Here is a 21,649-nt window from a genome sequence, read left to right on the forward strand (position 1 = left end):
TCCGCTCCCGAATAAAGGCGGCAAGGCACTGGCTCCCAGCGCGATCTGGTCGGACTGCAAGTGCGGAGCGCTGATTCAAATTGAGCACCCCTGTTGTCTCGGACGAGGGGTCTGCATCTGGTTTGAGCATATGAAGATGAGCGTGTGCCTGTTGCGGCCGACGGGGGCGGATTACCGCGCGGCGGCGGCGCCAGATACGGGACGACACGGCGGCGGCTACGGCTGACCCGGGCAGCTCGGCGGCGGCTGACCCGTCGAGACCGGTCTCCTCCAGCCGGGCTCACTCATCCCACCGCCGCCGAGATCACGTGGTGCGTGAGCCGCCACCTGTGCTGCCATATGCCGTCCCGTGACCGGTGGCAGCCCTGGCCCGCTGGCGGCTCGTGCTGGACGCGCGCGAGCGGACGGGGTAGGCGGCTGTGCGCGCCGGCCCGCAATCGGTCGCGAACGCTGGAGGGGGGCGCACCTGTGCGGCGAGCGCGCTCGACTGGAAGGCTCGGAGATACGCCTCCGGCCGCTCTGGAATCTGGTGACGTCACGGCGGTGCGTCTGGAAGGTCTGGACGGACGGACAGAAACGGCTCAGCCCCGGTGGGAGACGGCAGTTCGGAGTCGGCTCGCCCCCCGGACTGCGTGAGTGCGTGTGCGTGCAAAGTGTCGGCGGCAAACTGTGAGGCGTGGCTTCTCAAGCGCTCTTTGGAGCTGGACTGTTGGTTGTGAATCACTTAGACGCCGCTGGAGGCCTGTAGCGGCTGCTTTAGTGCGTACCGGCGCTCGGTAACCTTCAGTGCGGGCTGTTGTTTTTGTCGCCGTGATAACGGCGCTGCGCGGCACGGCCGCCGGCCTCCGGGATGTCGCCTGTGCCAGGCCGAACCGATGAGACGGGTCGGCAGTCTGCAGCCGCCGCCGAGGAAGCCTCGCGTGCCGAGTCGACCCCGGTCAAGGCCACGAACGGACATGGGACCGCCGACGGACATGGTACGAATGGCACCGGTGCAGCGCAGAAAAACGGCGGGGCAGCTGCGGGGACTGGAGCTGAGCGCACGGCAGACCCCACGGCAGGATCTGCAGCTGAGCCTTCGCCGGAGGCTACAGCCGAATCGGCGCCTAAGGCTGTAGCTGAATCATCGCCGGAGGCTGTGTCCGACCCCACGCCCGAGTCGACGCCGAAGGCCCGTTCAGACCCCGAAGGCTCGTCTTCGCCGGCTGCCGACCGTTCCACAAAGACCGACAACGGTGACCACGGTGACCGGCGGGCTCCGACCTCGGCCGGAGCTTCTCAGAACTCTGCAGAGAACGGCGGGTCGGCCGGTGACGGTGGCTCGGCGGCGTCCCCTGTCGCGGACACTGCACCGGTCACCGGTCCGCTGACCCCGCCAGACGGCCAGAGCGGAGCCGACAAGCCCCCGCCGTCAGATAGCGGGGGTGGAGAGGACGAACAGTCGGCGACCGGCACTCAGAATGGGACGGAAAAGGAAGGAACTCAGGACAATGAGAGAATCTCTGAGGAGCGTGATGTTCGCGGAAAATTAGCAGAAGCTAATGGAAATGGAGAAAGTGTTGACGAGAGCGAGTGCTCGACTGCCGCCCAGTCGCTTGAAACCAGCACCGTCCAGCACTCGAGCGATGCGGATAAAGGAGAAACTCTTCCCGTGGCGTCGGCGGAGGCGGAGGGACAGACGTCAACAGATAATCTTAGCTCTGATGACAATCGCGAGCCACTTGAGGCTGCGCGTGATCGGAGGTCGGTATCTCCTGCGACCCCGGTGGCCACACCGCCGGTCGCCGAGGGAGCAGATAGTGCGCCGACGTCTGCCGAGCCGCCCGCGGTGGTACAGACCAGCGCTGCGTCGCCAGCGGCCGGGAGTCAGCCCAAGTCGCCCCGCTCTCCGCCCGGCGCCGGAGCGAAACCCAAGGAGCGCAACCAGGAGCCGCAGCCGTCCGGGTCTGGATCGTCGGCCAAGAACGGCATGACGGATACACGCTCCATCTGGGTGGTGGGCTCCGAGGAGCACCTGCCCGGCGCAGGTAACGTTACCCACTACCCACTAGTCACTACCCACTGCCCACCGGTCGCCGCCCATTACCCAGGCAGTCATCAGGAGAAGCTGTCACATGGTAGCATGCCCTATCAGCCCAGGGACCTTGTCCAGCTTCCAGGCCGGTACCGGAAGGTGTCATTAACCCCCCCCCCCCCTTCACTTCTTGCATGTTTGACATACTTTCTGAGACATACCTGGTTTCTTACATACAGAAGGCGCTTCCGTTCGCCGAAAAATGCCCACCGCACCTCTCCTAAATCATGGAATTTCTTGGTTTGTCCCATTATTGGTTATGTAACATTTTACGATCGTTTTAACTCTTATTTGTGTTTCCGAAGCGGTCGTAAATCACTACGATCCTGAAGCCGACATGGGACAGACATTGCCTTCCACACATAAATTCATTAAATAATTGTGCCTCATATAAACATTTGTTTGTTCTGTAGCGACAGTTGTCAGTGTTCCTTCCTTTATTAGCGTTGCTTTCTTCTCCACCGCGTCGATTATGTAGAAGTCCGGTTGGCCGTTCTGTCTCTGTCCGCGCTGAGCTCGCCGACCGGCCGGCCGCACCCTCTCGGCTTGTTGAGCTGAAGGCTGCGGCTGGTGCAGCGTCAGAACGGGCGGATTAGACAGCTTACTGCTGACAGGCCGACCGACCGCGGCTCGTCTCCGACCTGCAAAAATCAGCACGGCCGGCCGACAGGTACAGAGTAGATGGGAAAGGTCCGCGGTCACCACACAGGGCCCGGGACATGGCATTGTGGTCGGTGGTTAGGTTACAAACTAACCGGCGTTAGCTCTTACCAAGGCTGTACCTATGGAGTTCCCAGTCTCACGTGACCCTTTAATGTGTGGGAGCAGCGGTCGTCGATTTATTCGGCCGTACCCGCTGGTGTCTCTCTCATCAGTATTCTAGATGCGGCCCTTTTATGTATAAACCATGTCTTCTATCATCCATACTTATGGGCTGTTATGGCTGTGATGTATGGTGATCGGTCGCGCCGATACTTTGGGGATGACTTGTATCCTCCCACCGCGGGACCCGATTTCCATGTCGGACCTGACCGGGCTCTGTCACCATGGCCCTGTGTGTGTCTGTCGGACAGGGACTGACCTATGTTCTACTCTGACTCAGAGGGGAGCTTTACCCCCCGGTCCGCCCCAACCGGCCGGCCTGCGGCACCTCTCGTCCCACGTTGCCCCTGAGCTGACCCCTTGTTAGGTTGGCCTTAGAGAAGAGCTGCTCGCCAGCTCACCTTCTGACGTCTGGCTCACCTCTCGTCCTGTCGCCTCCGGGGGCTCGACTCCTCTTTTTACCGTGATCGTTGACGGGAGGCCTCATCGCGTGCCCTCTCGATCATCCCAACCTCTGGGTTACCGCCCACCCTGTCTGCCCGAGGACGTTCTTCTGTGTGGATGTTGCGCCACTCGGTAACAACGGACGGCCCTTCTGCTTGGTGGAGTTGGAATAACGCCGTAGGAGCGGGGCCGGTTCCTTGTCCGGACGGATGCGCTTGACCTTAGCTTTGTACCGGTTTGTTTGTGAAAAGTTCCAACGAAAAGCCGCCTATTTATCTTTTGGGTGGACATTTGAGGTGACCATTTTTAGTAGTTCCGGTATGTATGTCTTGTATTTAAGTTGCAAGTCAATGCTGTTTAGTGGTTATTTTTTAAAATTTAGGATTTGAGGGAGTGGTGCATGTTGTCATCATATTCATCATCGTCATCGTACGCCAAATCGTACGCATTGATGTGGCCACGCGTCCTTGTGATATCGTGTGACGCATACAGAAGTACGTCACGGTCCGTCATTCCACGTCACTGCGCACAGTCGGGAGACCTCTCCAACTCACATACGGCGTCATCGCCCGTCACCCGGTGTCATCTCACGTCACCACGCATCATCCCACGTCACTGGTTACGATGACGAGTATGTCATCACGCCGTCGAGTGCCGCCGGTCCTCGACACCCACGAGCGCACGTTACAGGTGGCGTTATGGGGATCGTGACGAATCGTCACGCCCAGACACCCGTCACGCGTCGGCGCACATCGCTGCGTGCCGTCGAACGTCGCTGCGATGGCAGCAGTTTGGGTGTGGAGCGCGTCCTTGGTTATTGTACGGAAGGGGCGAATGAACCGGAAGCTCGCTGCTCATTGTCACTATCTCCAGTAGCTAATTGAACAATTATTTTTTCCTATGTAATGCATAAAAACTTACGGTGTGTAAGAAGTTATGGGGCATAATGACAAGCTTACGGTGGAGGGCTGTGCTTACCCGCTCCCGTGGTAATCATTTACTTTTGTTGTACGGAATTTGGACTCTCAACTGTCGGCAGCACATCGGCCACAGTTTTCTTGGCCCATTTTGCCAGTCCGCACTACCGTATAGTATCCCGTCGTCTTTCTGTGATCCTAGTGGCTCTCGTCCCGCGTTCCCATTGACCCCACTGACCGTGTGTTCCGTCTGCCGGCAGTGGGCAGTCCGCCCCGCGCTCCCACTGACCCCACTGACCGTGTGTGCCTTCTGTCCGGCAGTGGGCGGCGAGGAGGCCGGACCGGCCGCCTCCTGGGCCACTGTCCACAGCACTGTCCGGGCCATCCGCGTGTTCAAACGCGGCGTCAGCAAGCGCCTGCGCCGTCCGCCGTCCCGCGACCAGCAGGCGGCGGAGCCGGCGGGTCGGCCGCCGCGGCCCAGCCGCAGCGCCGACCGCCAGCTCTCGCAGCCGGCCGAGCCGCGCCAGGAGACGCCGGCCGCCGGAGGATTCCTGCGCTCCCTCTCGTTCCGCCGCTCCGCCTCGTGGAGGGGCCCTCTGCGCCGCGCCGACCGCCAGCCGCGCGATCAGCCGCAGGTAAAGGGGACGGGGGGGGGGGGGTGGTGGTCAAGGGAGGGGCTGGCTTCCTTTTGTGAGCTTCCTTCCTTCTGTACGAGAGCAATGATACATTTTCGGTTCGACTGTGAGAGTCTGATGTTTGAACAATAGGCCGTGTTATCGCACCGATAACAGTGTTTATTCTTGTCGTGGACCTGTAAATCTACTCGGGTCGCTGGGAACTGTTTGACTAATACGTCATGTCATGGACTTTAATCCGTGCGTGTACTGGCCGTTTAAGTGCTCAGACAATGTATCACATTTCCTTTTAACGCACAAATACCGAACGTTTTCCGGCTTAATTCTACGATTGACGGGCTAGGACCGACGATCGCTTTTGGTCTCCGATGCGGGTCCGACCTCTGACCTTTCCCCGTTCAAATGGCGCTGTGTGACTATCCTCGCCGACCACTGACAGTCAGCTCTCCGCTCCGTCCACAGGTGGGTGCCGAAGCGCCCGCTGCTGCCGGTCCATTCACCCCCTCGGCCGGTCCCTCGGCGGCCGGAGGGGACTTTACAGACGGCCTGGAGGCAGCCATGCAGCACACGGACGCCGCCGTGCCGTTCCAGCCGACGGTGGACCGCGCCGCGTTCAGTGACGCGTGCGCAACGTATGAGCCGCCTCAGAAACATGTCGGTCCGGCCGCCGACCTGGCGGGCCGGGACAAGAAGGAAGCGCAGGTGAGAGCACGCGGCGGCGTAGTCGGTAGGACGAGTTCGTAGCGGGGAGCCTCAACCGCTAATGTGCTTGTCTTAATATGGTTAGTGCTAGAGATAGCGTTTTGCGTTGTGGCCTTAGTGGTCTTTCAACTTCATGTGTTGTGGTGTCATTCATGTCGGGTACGAGAGAATTGTCTCGGGATAAGTGTCTCGTACCCGTATTTAGCAATCAGTTGCAAAACGCTTCTTTCTAACGCTTGCTTATTACAACATTTTTTGGGTGTGTTTTAATCGCCTGCCTAGTTTCAAACGTCACGAACCCGTTTTCCGTGTTTGTATCACGCCACGGTCTTTGCTGCATTGTGATAAATCAGTCGACGTCCACTTATTCGTTTTGTATGGTCGATCATCTTGTTTGATTGCGACAATCGCTGGTCCTCGTGACACCGCTGATAACCACGTTGTGATCGATAATGACGCTCGCTCTGTCCGCCCCGCCAGCTGAAGGAGGAGCTGCGGTCCAGCTACTATCCTCTGGACCACCCCAGTCGACACCAGCTGTGGGCCAACATCTGTCAGATGCACGGCGCCACGCTGGGCCAGAACGAGGAATACGAGAGCACAGTCAGACAGCTGGAGGGGGAATTAGGTGGGTAACCAGGGGAAGATCACAATAGAGCGATGAAAAGCTAGAGATCGTAGATCGGTTATTGAGCCCTGGGTGAGAACGTTCCATGATGTGCGAGTAGTGGTGGGAATTTTGTGGCGGTAAACATAAGCACGCGGACACACGGGTGACTTTCCAAGTTGATTTAGAACACGCCACAGATGATCTATCAGTTAGTGTTGCGAAAGCGGTACGCACTCTATTTTTAGCTGTACCCTAAGTCCAAGTCCACTATTTATCGCCCCGCCTCTGCCATTAGTTGCTGAATCAGTCGACGCTTCCCCTTGTGTTGTGTGCAATGTTGGAAATAAGGCCCTTTGCTGGTTCCAGTCCGGTCCAAACCATTTTGTTCTCCTTTACAAATTTATACTCCGGCACCTGAAACCTCTTAAATTTCCCGCCTGTGTGATGAAAAACCCCTATTGTTACACCTAAAACATGCAGTTAAAGCATTGAGAGAACACATTTTATCAACTGTCACATATTTTAGTAGTCCAAACCATAGATAACATGAATCCTTCATGTTATCTATGGCCAAACATATGATTTTCCTGTTGAGTGTTTTACAAGCTGGCCGGTTCTCCGCACATATTTTATTATCCGGGACCAGGACCAAAATTCACAATTCCAACATTTGGTTGTGTGTGCTGTTGTTATTTAGGGTTGCACCGCTCTGACTGACGCTCCCTCCCGTCCTCCCAGGTCCGGCGCGGCGCGGGCAGCACCAGATGCCACCGTTCGTCCACTCGTTCTACATGAACCGGTACGCGCTGTCGGAGCGCGGCGTGTGGTCTGCCGAGCGCGTGATGGCCGTGCTCTACTACAACAACCCGACCATCACGTACGCGCCGTCCCTCTACCCGACCTGCTGTCTGCTGCTGCACTACATGGACGGTACGCGGTGTGGGCGGGGGATGGGGCGTTAGGGAGGGACTGTCTGCTGAGCTGCACTACATGGACGGTACGCGGCGATACGGGGCAGACTGGGGGGGGGGGGGGGGGGCTGTGGGTTTACGTATGTGCTGGTCGAGAGTGGCTTTGTGTCATTTATTGGCGATCAGTTTGAATCGCCTTCGCTGCTGTAGTGTATCGTGTATAGATGGTGTATACCGTACCATGAAAAGTGTACAAAGTGGACGCTTGGACGGGTATGGTAGCTGTGGTGCAATGGAATCGTAAGGGGTTGAGCCCTCAGCCAGCCAAATTTCGTTATTGAAGCCGGTGGTTTTACTCTCCTTCCCCTTGCAGAAGCCGATACGTACAACGCTTTGAGCATGATGCTGCGGAATAAGAAACAGGGCTACATTGTGCAAACGAAACGCGACTTCGAGATATCCTGGAAAATCCTAATCAAACTCTGCCGAAAACATGCCGTAAGTACAAATGACTGTTAGAGACCACGTCGATTTCCAAGCTCGTCTTAGGTAGTGTAGTGGTAGTATATGCATGGCACTATGCAATTAGGGTGACCGGTTTTGCAAAAAGTTTCGAAAATTTTGCTCCCCAGGTCTAATTACGGAGCGAGCGAAGCAAGCGGAGTCTTACGTAGAATAACGGAAATTTCTGAGTATGAGCGGCCGGCCGGCCGTGCGGACGCTTTTGCGAGGCTTATATCTCAGCAACCACTTGGCCGATTTACACGCGGTAATTTTTGTAGGGTAGCTTCATTCCTTCTACCAAGTATTGGACTATTCCCGATGCATGTGGGTGACCCCTTATGCACGTGCCACGTGCAAAACGAAGAGGTGTCACTTTTGTAATTGTTGCAATATCTCGGTAACTACTTGGCCGATTGCGCTGAAAGTTGGCATGTAGGTAGGCACCCACTAGGCACTGCATATCCATGTGCCAGAGTTGGGGTGCTGCTGCACGTGCGCACGTGCAGGGGTCGTTTCCAGATCTCGAGAACGGCTGGACCGATGGCGCTCAAATTTGGTACACGGTTAGGGACCAGTTAGTAGGGTGCCGTGCACAAGTCAGTGGGGACCCATTTTGCACGTGCGCACGTGCAGGGTGCCGCTTCCAGATCTCGAGAACGGCTGGGCCGATTGTGCTCAAATTTGGCACATCGCTAGAGACCGGTTAGTAAGGTGCCGTGCACAAGTCAGTTGGAGGTACCCCCTCGAAATTTCGCACGTGCAAGGCTCACCCTCTCGCTCGCTCCGTTAGTCGCCCCAAAAGGCGCTATACTGGTCTAACGTATTTGGGGGTGCTGATCACAAATCCGGCGGAAAAATATAAAATTCGATTTTTTTTTTACCGCCCCGGCTCTTTGATTATTTCCGGTTTTCTTATTTTTGCATGTTTTTTAATAATATGATGAATGTAATGAAAAAATATTAACAATGTATCGCTAAATGCATGTACCAGTCGATTCGGCATACAGCGGCGTCGAAATCGGCACGCGGCCTGCTTCACCGGCCTTCACAGTGAACGCAGTGTCATATGTTACTCAGATCAATCCACCTACTTTTGTTTGTTTTTGTTTTGTTGGGTTAGGCCCTTTCGGTCCAATTAGACCATTTCAGAGCCGGAAGGATGATAGGAATTAGGGGGAGACATTGGTCTGGGCAGGCACCCTAGTGAGTCGCCGGGGCTGAGCCCGTCCAGAGGACAGGCCACCCAGCCCCAAGGCACTCACTGCACCCGGCTACGGGGTGCGCTCCCTCAGGAGCAGCGGTGCCGCTCCAAGGGAGCAGCCCGCATGAGATAAAGTTGCCTGTCCAGCCCGGAGGTGGGTTGCGGCGTGAAGGAGAAGGATTTCAGTATCCTGAGGATAGAAGCACGGAACGGTGTATCCACCTACGTTCCTCGCTATTGTAAATGGCTCCCGAGCGCACTCCACCATTTCGCCAATTCACGATAGTCATTTATCCAATTCAACACTAGGTCTAAAATATGTCTGAAGTAACATAAAAATGAAGTGAACATTTCTGTCGTGCTTTGATAGACGTAGCATAACGACCACGACGGTCGCAAGTGACCGCCGGGGCTGTGAACGGCACGGCAACGACCGGCCGGCGGGCGGCTACGCCAGCGCCATCTATGGAGAGAATCGGGTAACTAACGCAAACCTTCCGAGCCTTATGCTTTCCTGCGAGGCCGGTGAAGCAGGCCGCGTGCCGATTTCGACGCCGCTGTATGCCGAATCGACTGGTACATGCATTTAGCGATACATTGTTAATATTTTTTCATTACATTCATCATATTATTCAAAAACATGCAAAAATTAAGAAAACCGGAAATAATCAAAGAGCCGGGGCGGTAAAAAAAAAATCGAATTTTATATTTTTCCGCTGGATTCGTGATCAGCACCCCCAAATACGTTAGATTAGACCTGGGGAGCAAAACTTTTCGAAACTTTTTGCAAAACCGGTCACCCTAATGCAATATGCATGAGAAGTTTGGACCTTTGTTTCACGCGTGCGTTGAAATGATCGAATAACACATGTTATAGCTGATGAGGTTGCCCTTTACAGGGTGGGGCAGCATAATCGGGAATGCTTTTTGGGCTCTGCTCATGAGTATGCATGGCAGTATTTTGATAAATTATATCATGGCAACGAAACGCCCAAAAGTTGTGCATCATCTGACATGACTACATCCATGAGCATGCAACTTCCTGGAAAAGAGCAGCAAAATAGTTCGACGGTGCTCCAAGTGCTTTGCGCGCGCCCATAGACACTAATGTTAAACGAGGAAAACAACATGATTTTGTTTAAAATCCTGCAATCCCACGTAAAGGTTGCTTGACAGGTCAACATGTTATCACGGACGATAAGGGTTGTGTGGGAATACTCAGGACAAAAGGTTAACGTAATCCTCGTAAAATAACTCTTAGCAGAGGACATACAGATGAATCGCTTGAATATCAGGAAGAAGCTCTTGAGCACATTAAAAAGAAACAATGTTCAAAACTTCCGCGGCCAAAAATCTCACCACCGACTGGAATACGATAAAAAAGAATGGCATACCATATAGGGGGTTGTATCGAAAATATTCCAGCGGTCATGCGAAGTAAACATCCTGATGGGGTAATGGTCCTATGGGTGGTCTTCAAGGGAGGTGCACGTGGTGCACCCTACTTCAACGAGCCCGGGTAAAATGAGCACCTCTGGTAAATACATCCGCACTCTGGCAGACTCGCGTGAAGCCGTCAGAAGAGAGGATCACTGACGGTTCAAATCACGTCTTACGAAGACTCTGTCCGTGCTGGTACTGCAGTGAGGACGACATGTTATTGTGTAGGGCACCTCCAGCTGAGATGAACCAAAAACTTCTGGTCCTCCAACTCCGCCGATTTAAATCCGATCAAATTCTTTACATGGAGCGTCTTTTGGTAGAAGGTTAATGAACAACTTATCATCAGTAAAGACGGTCTTCAGTGCAAGGTACGAAGCTGATGGGCGATCATGGACAAGCAGGAGGTTGCACGTGCATGCGCGTGCTTTTGGACCCGCCTTGAAAAGGTCATCGATGCCGAGGGCGGTCACATGGGATGAGGGATAGGTAAAAGGTGACCGATTGATGGGATGTTGCTAAAACAGTGCTTGGAGCTGTATTTTTAAATTTATGACCAAATAATCCCGTTTGATATTTATTCCCGATTATGCTGCCCCACCCTGTACGTTCCCACGCTGGAACATTGTATCATTATTATTTGGCCCTATGTTGCGCCGGCTGGCTGTCCGCCTTCCTGCCAGTGTCTGACTTGTTATACTGTATGACACCATACTGACCGCCTTCCCTCCGCCCCCGGCAGAAGACCAGCGTGCACTTTCTGCAGCAGGAGGCGCGCGCCGGGGAGAACGTGGACCACGTGCTGGCCGACTGGCTCGCCTGGCTCTTCTGTTTCCTGCCGTTCGCGCACGCCGTCCGCCTCATGGACTGCTACCTGATGGAGGGCGAAAAGGTCAGAGTGGGGCTGGGCAGGGAGCGGAAACCGAAGCGCAGGAAAATCTCTGGAAACGTGCTTAACATGAATCATGCCTTTATTCATCGCCGGAATCACCGCTTACATATGAACTTTCATTACGTTTTACTAATCACTGAGTCGTGGCCCCTGACATCTGACTTCTAGCCTCTGATCTGATATCTGACCTTGACATCTGGCCTCTGACCTTCGACCACTGATCACTGTGTGTGTCCCGACAGGTGTTGTATCGGGCCGCCATGGCTCTGGTACTTCTGGTGCACAAGATGGCCTCCAACAACCTGGGCGAGTGGGGAAACTCCTTCAAAGAGAACACCGTGCAGGAGGTCATGGAGAAGTTCTGCACCAACATGCAGGTAGGCATGCCGAGCTCGATGGCTTGATGGCGCGTGGCACGTCGAGCGCCAAGACCATACTTTTACAGAAATCTATGTCATCCTACGGTCTTTTGTCCCTCCCTTTTGATACATTTTTAGGATTAAAATGCTAGTAGTAAAATTCAGTTTCGTCATTTTTACTGTGCTATTTTCCTTAAGAGTTCGGTCACAGCAAATAGTCGCGTATTTATCGCAATCAAATTGTTAGCAGTTCTCAGGCTGCACTCCTTGCGCAGATTCGTGCTGTTTGAGAAACGGAGAATACTGCGTGATTCGATGCCTTTTCCCTAGTCCCGCACCCAGTCTGACTCCTCTGCCTATCCTCCCGACAGCTGGGTCCGGAGAAGCTGCTGAAGACCATGTTCGGTATCCGCGGCTTCAGTCGGGACTCCCTGACGGCCTCCTACGCCAGGGTCAAGGCGCAGATCAAGGCGGGAGGGGGCCGGCTCAGCTTCCCCGAGAGAAGGTCAGAAGGGTCAGTGGGAGGTCAGAGGAGTCACTGGGGGGTCACAAAGGGATGAGAGGGTTCACTGGAAGGTCAGAGGGTCACTAGAAGATCATAGTGGTCACCGGGAGTCGGAAGGTTTGTGGGAGATCAGAGGGGTCATCGGAGGTCATAGGGGTCAGTGGCAGGTCAGAAGGTCGCCAGGAGGTCGGAGGATCACCGGGATGTCTGAGGTGTCGCTGTGAGGCCACAAAGGTTACTTATAGAGTAGGATGGCCAGTGGCCACCGCTGAAGTCAACACACCAACTGGAGACTGGCCTGTAGCGTCTGACCTCGCGCCATCCCCCGCCAGGTGTAACCGCACCTTCTCCAAGCAGCAGTCGAACGCCGGCGGACTGGGGATGCCCAGTGTCATGTCGCAGGACGAGCTGGCCGAGGCTTCCAGCACCATCGGAGTCAAGGAGGTGAGTCCGGGCCGCCGGCCTGGTGCTGGTGTGTGGTGATTGGTGATCGTCCGGGTGTGTAGGTGATGACCGTCCTGTGCTGATATGTGGTGATACTGGTGAAGGAATCGTGTCGTGACTGGCTGTGGGGACTGGTGACGGGATGTCTCCCGGTGTGTGTGCTTCTGATGCATGGTCCGATAATACGGGAACGGTGATGGCTCGTTCGTTCGTTCGTTCATGTACTCACGTTAATCCGCCTTCGCGGCTTTTCATTAACGTAATGTCACAGGCATAACAATATGGTACGGATACAGAGCAAGCGCATAATCATTAACACTTTTTAAAAACAAATTGCATATGCGAGCGACAGCCTCAGTCATTTGGACTGCTTTTGCAATGTCCTCGGTGCTCGTTTGAATGAGACTCTGCCATCGTAAACAGCACAAAATTGGTTGTGGGCCTCTACAGCTCCGTACACCAGCTGTCTCCTAACCGCCTCGGTACGTATTCCCGGGATTCGTAATCGATCAGCGTTCCGTGTGTCCTGACCATGATCGGCAGCACTCACCAAGGTACTGGTGATTTCCTCCGGGTGACCTGAGTCCACCATAAGCCGCACGCTGCACATTCTATGGTACAGTACCAGGCTATCTACGGTCATCCATCGTAACTCGCGCAATGCGTCAGATATATGGTCTCGCCTGCGCCGCCCACTGATCATACGTGCGCAAAAGTTTAGCACTTTTTGTAGCCTGCGCCGCTCGGTAGCACTGCAGGTGCCGTACACAGAAAGGCAATAGACACCACCAAAGAACACCACCAAAGAAGTCACAATCGGTTTCATAGTACTAGTGGGCAGTACATGTCTGGCTTGGTTTAAAGCTAGCAGTAATCCATTACATTTCGAAACTACATGGCTGACATGTCTACCAAAAGTTAAATGTTTGTCCATGACCACCCCGAGATTTCTCACAGTTTCCGATTCATTTACAGTGGCTCCAGCAAACCTAACGCTGACCGGTGGCATGCCTCGCAGCTGCTGCTGTCGTGTGCCGAACACAATCAGCTGACTCTTTGAAACGTTCACCTTCATGTCATTTGTACAAAACCAGGCGAATAGCCTTTACGGCGCCTTTTCCATCGTAGATATCAATTCATTCAAAGCAGCCTTCTTACTGGACAACTAAGAGCCGAGTGTCATCAGCGAACTGTACAATACTGACTTCAGGCACATGCAGGCACATGTCATTTGCGAAAATGGCGAACAAAAGACAGCTGAGGGATCCACCCTGATAGACGCCGGTTGTAATGGGAAGTGACTTTGATAATGTACATGATCCGTCGGCGTTGCGAATTTTAACCTGTTGCGAATGTCCATGATGGTAATGGAGGTAATCCATGGAAGACAAATGTTGTAGAAGTGAAGCTTCTCAAGTAGTTTGTCATGGCATATGACGTCGAAGCACTTCGATAAGTCGAGTAGGCTTAAAATGGATATCTCGCCTCTGTCCATCGCCCGGTGATAGTAGCAACGGTCGTGGAGGACGCCGGTTTAATGTGTGCTGTTCACAAACTTTTCCTTTCAAGCACTCGAAACTTCTCTTTCAAAACACTCTACGAAGATGGACGAGTTTTTACCAGGAATTACAAAGCGGCGCAGTTACTGAAGCTGCGTTATCTGTTAAGGCTGCTCGCCTTCATTCAATGCGACTTTGATCGCTCGTATAAAAGTCGTATTCAATTAAAAGTTGTATTGTATTCCCCGTTCCAAACACAGCATCGCGCTGTTTGTCTGTAATTCGATAGTGTCCGCTGTCTTTAATTCCCTACCATACGTCCTTGCGATCATACTGACATTTCATTAATTGCCATTTCATTTCATACTAATGTGTTTGTTTGGTGTCGGTGCGCTCCCCCCCCCCCCCCCCTCACCGGGTAAGTGTGTCTGGTGACGGCTCCACCCCGCCCCCTTCCCTCCATCGAGGGGCACTCTAACCATTGCATATCTGTCCGCAAGCGTTCGGCTAAGTTCCCCCATCTGAAGAAGCCCGAATCTACACTCATGAGTTACGAGGAAGTGAGTAACCGGTGATGTAGTCGTAGCATGTTGGCTCACTGTAGCGCCTGTATTCTGGCCGTATAATTATACCGCTGCATAAAGCGGACTGATGGCGACTGAGAAGGCCGGCCTAGTGCTGCCGGTCTTGCGGCTAGCTCGCCGCTGTGGCACACAAGCACGGTGTGCTCCGAGCTTCGGAGCACACCGAACCCAGCCGGCCGCGTAGCTTTGCCTGATTTGCTGCTACGCAAGAATTGTTTTCTCTCGCCGTTTTGTTTTATACTGCTTTTATGTCGTATTTCATGCGCAGAGATTAGAATGTGCTATATTTTTATTTGATGTTTTATGCATTTGTAAGTAACGGAAGTCGGCAGCCTTCCCAGTACATGGGTGCCTCGTTTGGATAGCTTTGCAAAGTGTGTATGGCGCTGTTCAAACACTTGCCTTGACATATGCATTGACCTGCTGTTTCGTGTGCATGCGTTGTGGACATTAGGCAGCGCCTTGCATGTGCTTGCGTATGACTTGTTAATACCTACCGTTCGCTCGCAGCACGCTTGATTATTAAACTTGTCGAACTTTACCGTCGGCACCATCGGTAATTGCAGCGTTCCACCCTTGCCATTTCTTTTAAGTAGTTCGATCTGCCGTATGGGTCTTCCCCTTATCGAAGTACCTACCCTGTCTGTATAAGATAATGCTTTATTTTATTTTTAATGTGTCTGACATGTATGAATATTGTTCGTGAATTGTAAGTTTTAACATTGTACTTCATTATGTTTATCCATTCATTTGTGACACTTGGCTGACTATTCAGTTGAGTTGACATTGGCTCCAGTGTTTCTATGTTTGCTTTTGATAAACTTCATTAGCATTCTATTCGCTGTGTGCGCTAGCTGCGGTTCGCCGCTGCTCTGGCTGATGCCGTGTACGAACATCGTGTCCGTGTATGTTGTGTGTGGGGTGTGCCGGTCAGTGACACCTCCCTGCCGCAGCTGCTGCGTCTGTGGGAGAACCTGCCGGCCCGCTACGCCCTCTACACTCCTCTGCTCATCTACACCACCGACGAGCACGGCTTCTCGCTGAAGACGTTCTACCAGAAGGTGGCCACGTTCGAGCCGACCGTTCTGCTGCTGCGCACCACAGAGGGCGCCGTGTTCGGCGCCTACTGCTCCGTCACATGGAACATGCGCAATGAGACGCAGGAGGACGGCACCCGGCAGCGCTACTTCGGCACCGGTCAGTAAATGACTGCGACAGCTGAGCACCGATTGCGATTACCGACTCATAGCAAAAATATATTGATACTGCAATGTGAACGTTCATGTTTAATAAGTTTTTCCTTGGTCAAACTGCCGTGCATGATTTTTTTTTTTTTTTTGATTCATTAATATGTATGTTATTCCGCTTTCGTTTCCCTGGTGCAGCTTGCGTCTAAGCTCGATATAGTAACCCACGCAGTAAGGTTTGTCGTTTTACCCTCGCTGTGTTCTGCGCCAGTGACAGCCGTCACAGTCGTCAGCTGCTAACCTGCGTCCTGCCCGTCTCCGACAGGTGAGACGTTCCTGTTCACGCTGCGGCCCCAGCTGAAGGTGTACCCGTGGGTGGGTAAGGTGCGGCAGGCAGAGGACCCCGAGCTGGCCGGTCTCTCTCACTCCGAACAACTCTTCATGGCTGCCGACAACACCATGGTAACGATCGGCGGCGGCGGCGGACAGGCCATCTGGCTCGACGAGAATCTAACCCGCGGCAAGACGGACGCGTGCCAGACGTTCGCCAACCCGCCGCTGACACCGACTGGTAGTTTTGAGGTGGCCTGCATGGAGGCTTTCGCCTTCTCTCCGGCCTGAGCGGGGATTGTCTCTGAGGTACGGGCCAAGACGGGGACGAGAGGGCCCTCCGCTTGGCATGGAGCAGCCAGGTGTGGCAGGGGAGAGATACGAGAAGTCAGGGTGAGAGGGTAGAGCTGTCGTGTGTTCCGAGCCCGGTGAGATCCCTTAGCGTTGCGCATCCCGACTCGGGAAAGCGCATACTGGTCTTGGTGCCCTTGTGTTTTTCTTTGGGTAGTTTGAGTGATTCGGTTGTCAGGATTTAGCCTGAATCGGCGGCTGGGAGACACTGCATGAGCACGTGGCTGGGAGGAGAGGGAATAAGCGTTATGTTAGATGTTTATTAAGAATTGGAAATCGTGACTGTGAATAATCACAATCGAATTTACAAACCTAGATTAGACTGTAGACATTTACGCGCTAGATATGAATGATGCGTTGTGTAGTTTTAGCGTTGTGACTTGGTCTGTATTGCCTTGAGTATTTATATCTTTATATTAGGATGTGTTTTGTGTCCGAAAGTACATTCCAGGCATTATCGTAGGCTGGGACATCAACAATGTGTAATGTGTAGGTTATCCGCCGCCCAAAAGGCATGAACCTGAAAATTTTCCAAATAAGTGTCGCGATAGTTTGTCATAGCTGAGATATTTACTGGATGGGACGAAATCGTCACTATTTGCCCCTGATTACTGGGGTGTCGCTGAAATATAAGCACGTGGCGGCGGAGGGCGGTCAGGGCTCGTCGCCGTATTGTGATCGTGCGTCCGGGAAAGACTACACCTTCTCTGTAGCACCAGTGTCCTTCCGGCCACAGCTGAGCCGCGAACCGACGTCGAGCAATAACCTCTGTGGCTGGAGACGAGTGCAGTCGGAAAGCGAGCGCGTCCCTGTCTTCCTGGGACCGATGTCTAACGCCCTCCCTGCGGCCCGTGAACGTCCTTAAAACCGCCTGTGTGTAGTGCCATCAGTTTGTGTCTGTGTGTGTTTTTTGCCGTGAGTTGTCCTTCATTGTCTGTATTTGCTTGTCCACCTGACGTAATATTGTAATTGTCGCTTCTCGGTCGATGTCGGTAGTGTTTGTCCACAGTACCTAACCGTAGTGCAGGGTGTGACCGATGGGGCGGACGACTGTAATCAGACCGCTCTGGATATTATATCGCGGCGGGGCGGGCGGCGGCGACTGTGCGTACGGTGTCTGGGTGTGCCCAGACCGGCAGCTAGTGACCTACCCCGGTGGCTGTGAGTCGGAATGGGAGAGCTGCCGACCGGCTCGGCGCCGCAGTGCAGCCCTCGGGCTTTTGCCGCTTTTTTGACGTGGCCCTGATCCGATCTCATAAGCCGTGTTTTGTTGCGCTGACCTCTGTGGCTCTAGCCGCGTCGCTCTGTCGCCTTCGGGCGGCCCCGACGGCACGGTTCCACCCGCTATTGGCACGCGGGGCGGGGCGAACTTGTTGTGTTCAGTTGACCTTATTGACCGGTGACCATAAACTTCAAAACACCGCCACCATGCTGGAACTGACGCAACTCATCACACAGCCCACACGAATATCGGAAAACAGGAGTAACCTACGAGACCTGATTTTCACAAATAACACACAAATAGTAGAAGACAGTGGAACATTGTCCCCATTCACAAACATTGACCACTTCCCCATCTATGTTTCTATTAAAACGTCAAATACACTGTATACAAACAAAGACACTGGCGTGACCATGTGGGACTACTCAAGACTCGACTCAGATCTACTAACAAGACTGTTGCAGAACACAGACTGGGAGGACATTTTAAATGACGACATTGACAAAGCGACCGATAGATTCATAGCCACCCTTCTCTCTGCAGCAAAAGCGTCCATTCCACTAAAAACGATCCGACATAGACCTGACCAGAAACCTTGGATGACCACAACATTGAATAGAAATATAAGGAAACGCGACAGACTCTTCAAACAAGCACGAAAATTACAGACAGAAAGCGCTTGGGAACGCTGGAAACATCAAAGGAATTTTGTTACATCTCTGAACAGGCAAATTAAGAAGCAGTACATAGAACGTAAAGTGACAATGCTTATATCCCAAAGACGTGACCCTCGGAAGTACCACCAGACGTTACGAACCATAACAGGCCGGACACGTAATGACAACATCCCACCTCTTGAAAGGCCAGACGGAGAAATAATTACTGACGACTACGCGAAAGCAACACTTTTAAACAACTATTTTTCAGACCAGGCCAAACTCGACATAGACACAGAGTTGCCCATACCAAGAGATGAGCCAGAAATAATGCCGGTGCCCACTCTAGGAGAAATAAAAACATCCGAAAGAGAAGTCCTACAGTTCCTAAATTCATTAGATGTAAACAAAGCAACCGGACCTGACGAAATACCTGCAAAACTTTTAAAACTAACAGCCGTACTAATCGCAGAACCATTGTCAAAACTGTACAATAAATCACTTGCACTTGGTATTTATCCCTCTAAATTCAAAGAAGCAAACGTAAAACCTATATTCAAAAACAAAGGCTCTCCATCTGAAGTCAGCAACTATCGGCCCATTAGTCTCTTGTCATCTTTATCTAAGGTTTTCGAAAAAATAGTACACAAACACATCTACGACCATCTTTCCCAAAACAACCTTCTAACAGACAAACAGAGTGGGTATCGGAGAGGCCACAGTGCCGAACAACAGTTGCTTTATTTCACTCATAACTTGTACCAATCATTAGACTCAGAACACGACTTCACAGCAATCTACCTCGATATATCAAAATACTTCGACAAAATTTGGCATACAGGACTCCTATACAAATGCAGACATGACTTTGGAATCACTGAATCTCTTCATGACTGGCTTAAATCATACTTATCAGACAGACGGCAACGAGTAAAGATTGACGACACTTTTTCAGCAACCGAAATTATAAACGCTGGCTGTCCGCAAGGATCCGTCCTTGGACCACTTTTAGCCCTTATATATCTTGACGGACTTTCGACGAAGACACATAACGACATTCTCTTCTTTGCTGACGACGTCTCTATTTACACATCCTACTCAACAGCAGACACTATCAAAGCACAGGCATCATTACAAAAGGACCTTGATGCAATATACAAATATGGACAGGACTGGGCAATAACTTTCAACACAAACAAGACAAAACAACAAACATTTTCACTAAAACAAAAATACACTTCGCCAACCCTAACATTTGGAAACGATAGGATACCACAATGTGACAATCATACACATCTCGGAATGACATTTTCAAAAGACTTGCGCTTCCATCAGCATGTAAATGAAATTTGCAAAAAAGTACAGAGAACATTGAGTCCACTCTACCCTATTGCACCATACATTCCCAGAGACATTCTTGACGACGTTTATAAAACATATGTGAGACCTCACTTTGACTTATACGATACCATATATGACGGACACTTGACAGCACAGGACGCATATAGACTAGAGACACTTCAAAACAGAGCGGGAAGACTAGTTACCGGTACACTATATAGAACACCAACAGATAAATTATTATATGACCTGGGGTGGAACAGACTCACTATTCGAAGGAAAATACACAAACTATCGTTGTACCATGCATTCACACATAGCCAACATACACCTGCATATATCAAGTTAATCATACCGGCCACTCGCATCCAACAAACTGGCAGAACGCTAAGAAACGCGAGTAACCACACGATCACAGCAAACCGTACCACATCCTATCAATCCTCATACTTCCTTTCAACCGGCAAACTATGGAACGGGCTCCCAGAATCAATTAGGTCATTACCCCATACATCCTTTAAGCGAGCGATTACCGAGCGGCTGGGAGTATCCAAGCCTCCAAATTATTACAAAATTGGATCCAAGGAAGGAAATGCCCTTCACACCAGATTAAGAACAGAAATGTCATTATTAAATTCACATCAGTTCCAGATAAACAAGTGTTCGACCACTGCTTGTTCATGTGGTTACCCGACGGAAAACGTTCGTCATTTCACATTATTTTGCCAAAAATATGAACACCAAAGAAATCAACTCTTTCGAGACGTTTTGCATATTCTCGGCGATGTCACTAACAACCAACCACTCGATTCCAACCTGACACTTCGGTTGCTCATTCATGGAGAAACTCTTGGCGACGGGGATGGGCGGCGGGTGGCACACCACTTCCAAAGATTCTTGATTAACTCAAATAGATTTAGTCAACAATAACACTTTCTTTAAAATCAACCTTAGTTTTTCATTGATTTTCAAATCTGTGACCTTGGTGCTGTCCCCGCGGGCCGGCGCGCGGTCTGCATTCATCCCAACCGCTCATCGGTGACCGGGTTGGCGGCGGCGGTGTGATTAGCAGCAATTAATTTCATTTCCTTTACAGAGAGGTGCCTAGAATTAAGCGCTTGGCGCTTTTGCACCAATCTGCTATTATTTTTTCGAAACGCCTTGTATAACTATTAGTTTTCTACTTACGTTTCTCTTTTTGGTAATACGTGTTGATTAATAAACATTCTGTGTGTGTGTGTGTGTGTGTGACCTGTGTGCACACGCAGACTGCATGAGCTGACCGCTCGTCCTGGTAGCTGTCTGGAAGTTCTGGTGTCAGCCGGGACCCACTATTCCCAACAATACATGCCAATGTGTGCTTAGCTGTGGACATGGCCCGTCTTACATGGTAGTTTTCTGACCGGGAGGGGCAATCGCCTCAGGCGACGACTCCGGCCGCCGTGTGGTAACAACCGTTACCTGTTACCCTGGGAGACCCCGATGGCGCTGCACTCTCCCGGTTGTCTATCCCCGAGTCACTAGGGCAACACCGCTGTGCAAAGTTTCAGTTTGTCCACTCTGTTGATTGTGAGGATAGGCGAGTGTCCGCGATACGGTGTGTGTTTGGGACCCGGATAGGACGATGAAATAGTGGACCCGCGTGGACAATAACCCTGATCGAGTAATGGCTTTTGTTGCGCGATGTCGTGTAACACTACGGGCCATATTGTGTTCGTATTATTACTTCGCAGGCTTCTTTTCTGTTGCTGTTTATTTCCACAAAACTTGACTTTGCTCGGAGGGTACTTCATTTCCAGACTGATAACGCGCATACAGCTTGATGTCAAGTGCAAAGTGCTAGTCGTGGAATAAATAAATGTCGTGGAATAAATACTCAGCAGAAACTATGTGTTGTTCAGAGAAGCGTAGACTGACTAGTGACCGTTTCGTGTCAGTAAAACTGTCGTGCGCCTTACGAATATGACTACTTCAAGCTGGGGAGCTTGCCTGGATACCTTGTGGGCTGTCGGGCGGACG

The 21,649-nt window shown here is 52.0% G+C and overlaps 1 protein-coding gene across 2 annotated transcripts; it reads left to right on the top strand.

The window, feature by feature from the left end:
* The first annotated feature begins 435 nt into the window (after positions 1–435).
* Positions 436–21,314, top strand: LOC122391873 (GTPase-activating protein skywalker-like). Of its 2 annotated transcripts, XM_043386180.1 has the most exons (13): positions 436–2,027; positions 4,579–4,892; positions 5,355–5,594; positions 6,075–6,222; positions 6,943–7,134; positions 7,489–7,613; positions 11,003–11,152; positions 11,395–11,529; positions 11,883–12,016; positions 12,349–12,460; positions 14,460–14,519; positions 15,497–15,740; positions 16,056–21,314. In XM_043386180.1, the coding sequence occupies exons 1-13, from the start codon at positions 851–853 to the stop codon at positions 16,349–16,351; spliced, it is 3,327 nt and encodes a 1,108-aa protein (XP_043242115.1). In that variant the 5' UTR covers positions 436–850; the 3' UTR covers positions 16,352–21,314. The 2 variants fall into 2 exon arrangements, with proteins under 2 accessions (XP_043242115.1, XP_043242116.1); XM_043386181.1 differs by lacking the exon at positions 14,460–14,519 and having other exon boundaries at positions 448–2,027.
* The last annotated feature ends 335 nt before the right edge of the window (positions 21,315–21,649 follow it).

This window comes from Amphibalanus amphitrite, unplaced genomic scaffold (assembly GCF_019059575.1).
Source record: "Amphibalanus amphitrite isolate SeventyFive unplaced genomic scaffold, NRLGWU_Aamphi_draft 000459F_arrow, whole genome shotgun sequence".
Lineage (NCBI taxonomy): Eukaryota > Metazoa > Arthropoda > Thecostraca > Balanomorpha > Balanidae > Amphibalanus > Amphibalanus amphitrite.

Excerpts from the sequence above, each read along its gene's own strand:
- LOC122391873 (XM_043386180.1), top strand. The coding sequence starts at position 851 with ATGTCGCCTGTGCCAGGCCGAACCGATGAGACGGGTCGGCAGTCTGCA. Across the intron at positions 7,135-7,488 it reads GCTGCTGCACTACATGGACG|AAGCCGATACGTACAACGCT; the intron begins GTACGCGGTGTG and ends TTCCCCTTGCAG. Across the intron at positions 11,530-11,882 it reads AGTTCTGCACCAACATGCAG|CTGGGTCCGGAGAAGCTGCT; the intron begins GTAGGCATGCCG and ends TCCTCCCGACAG.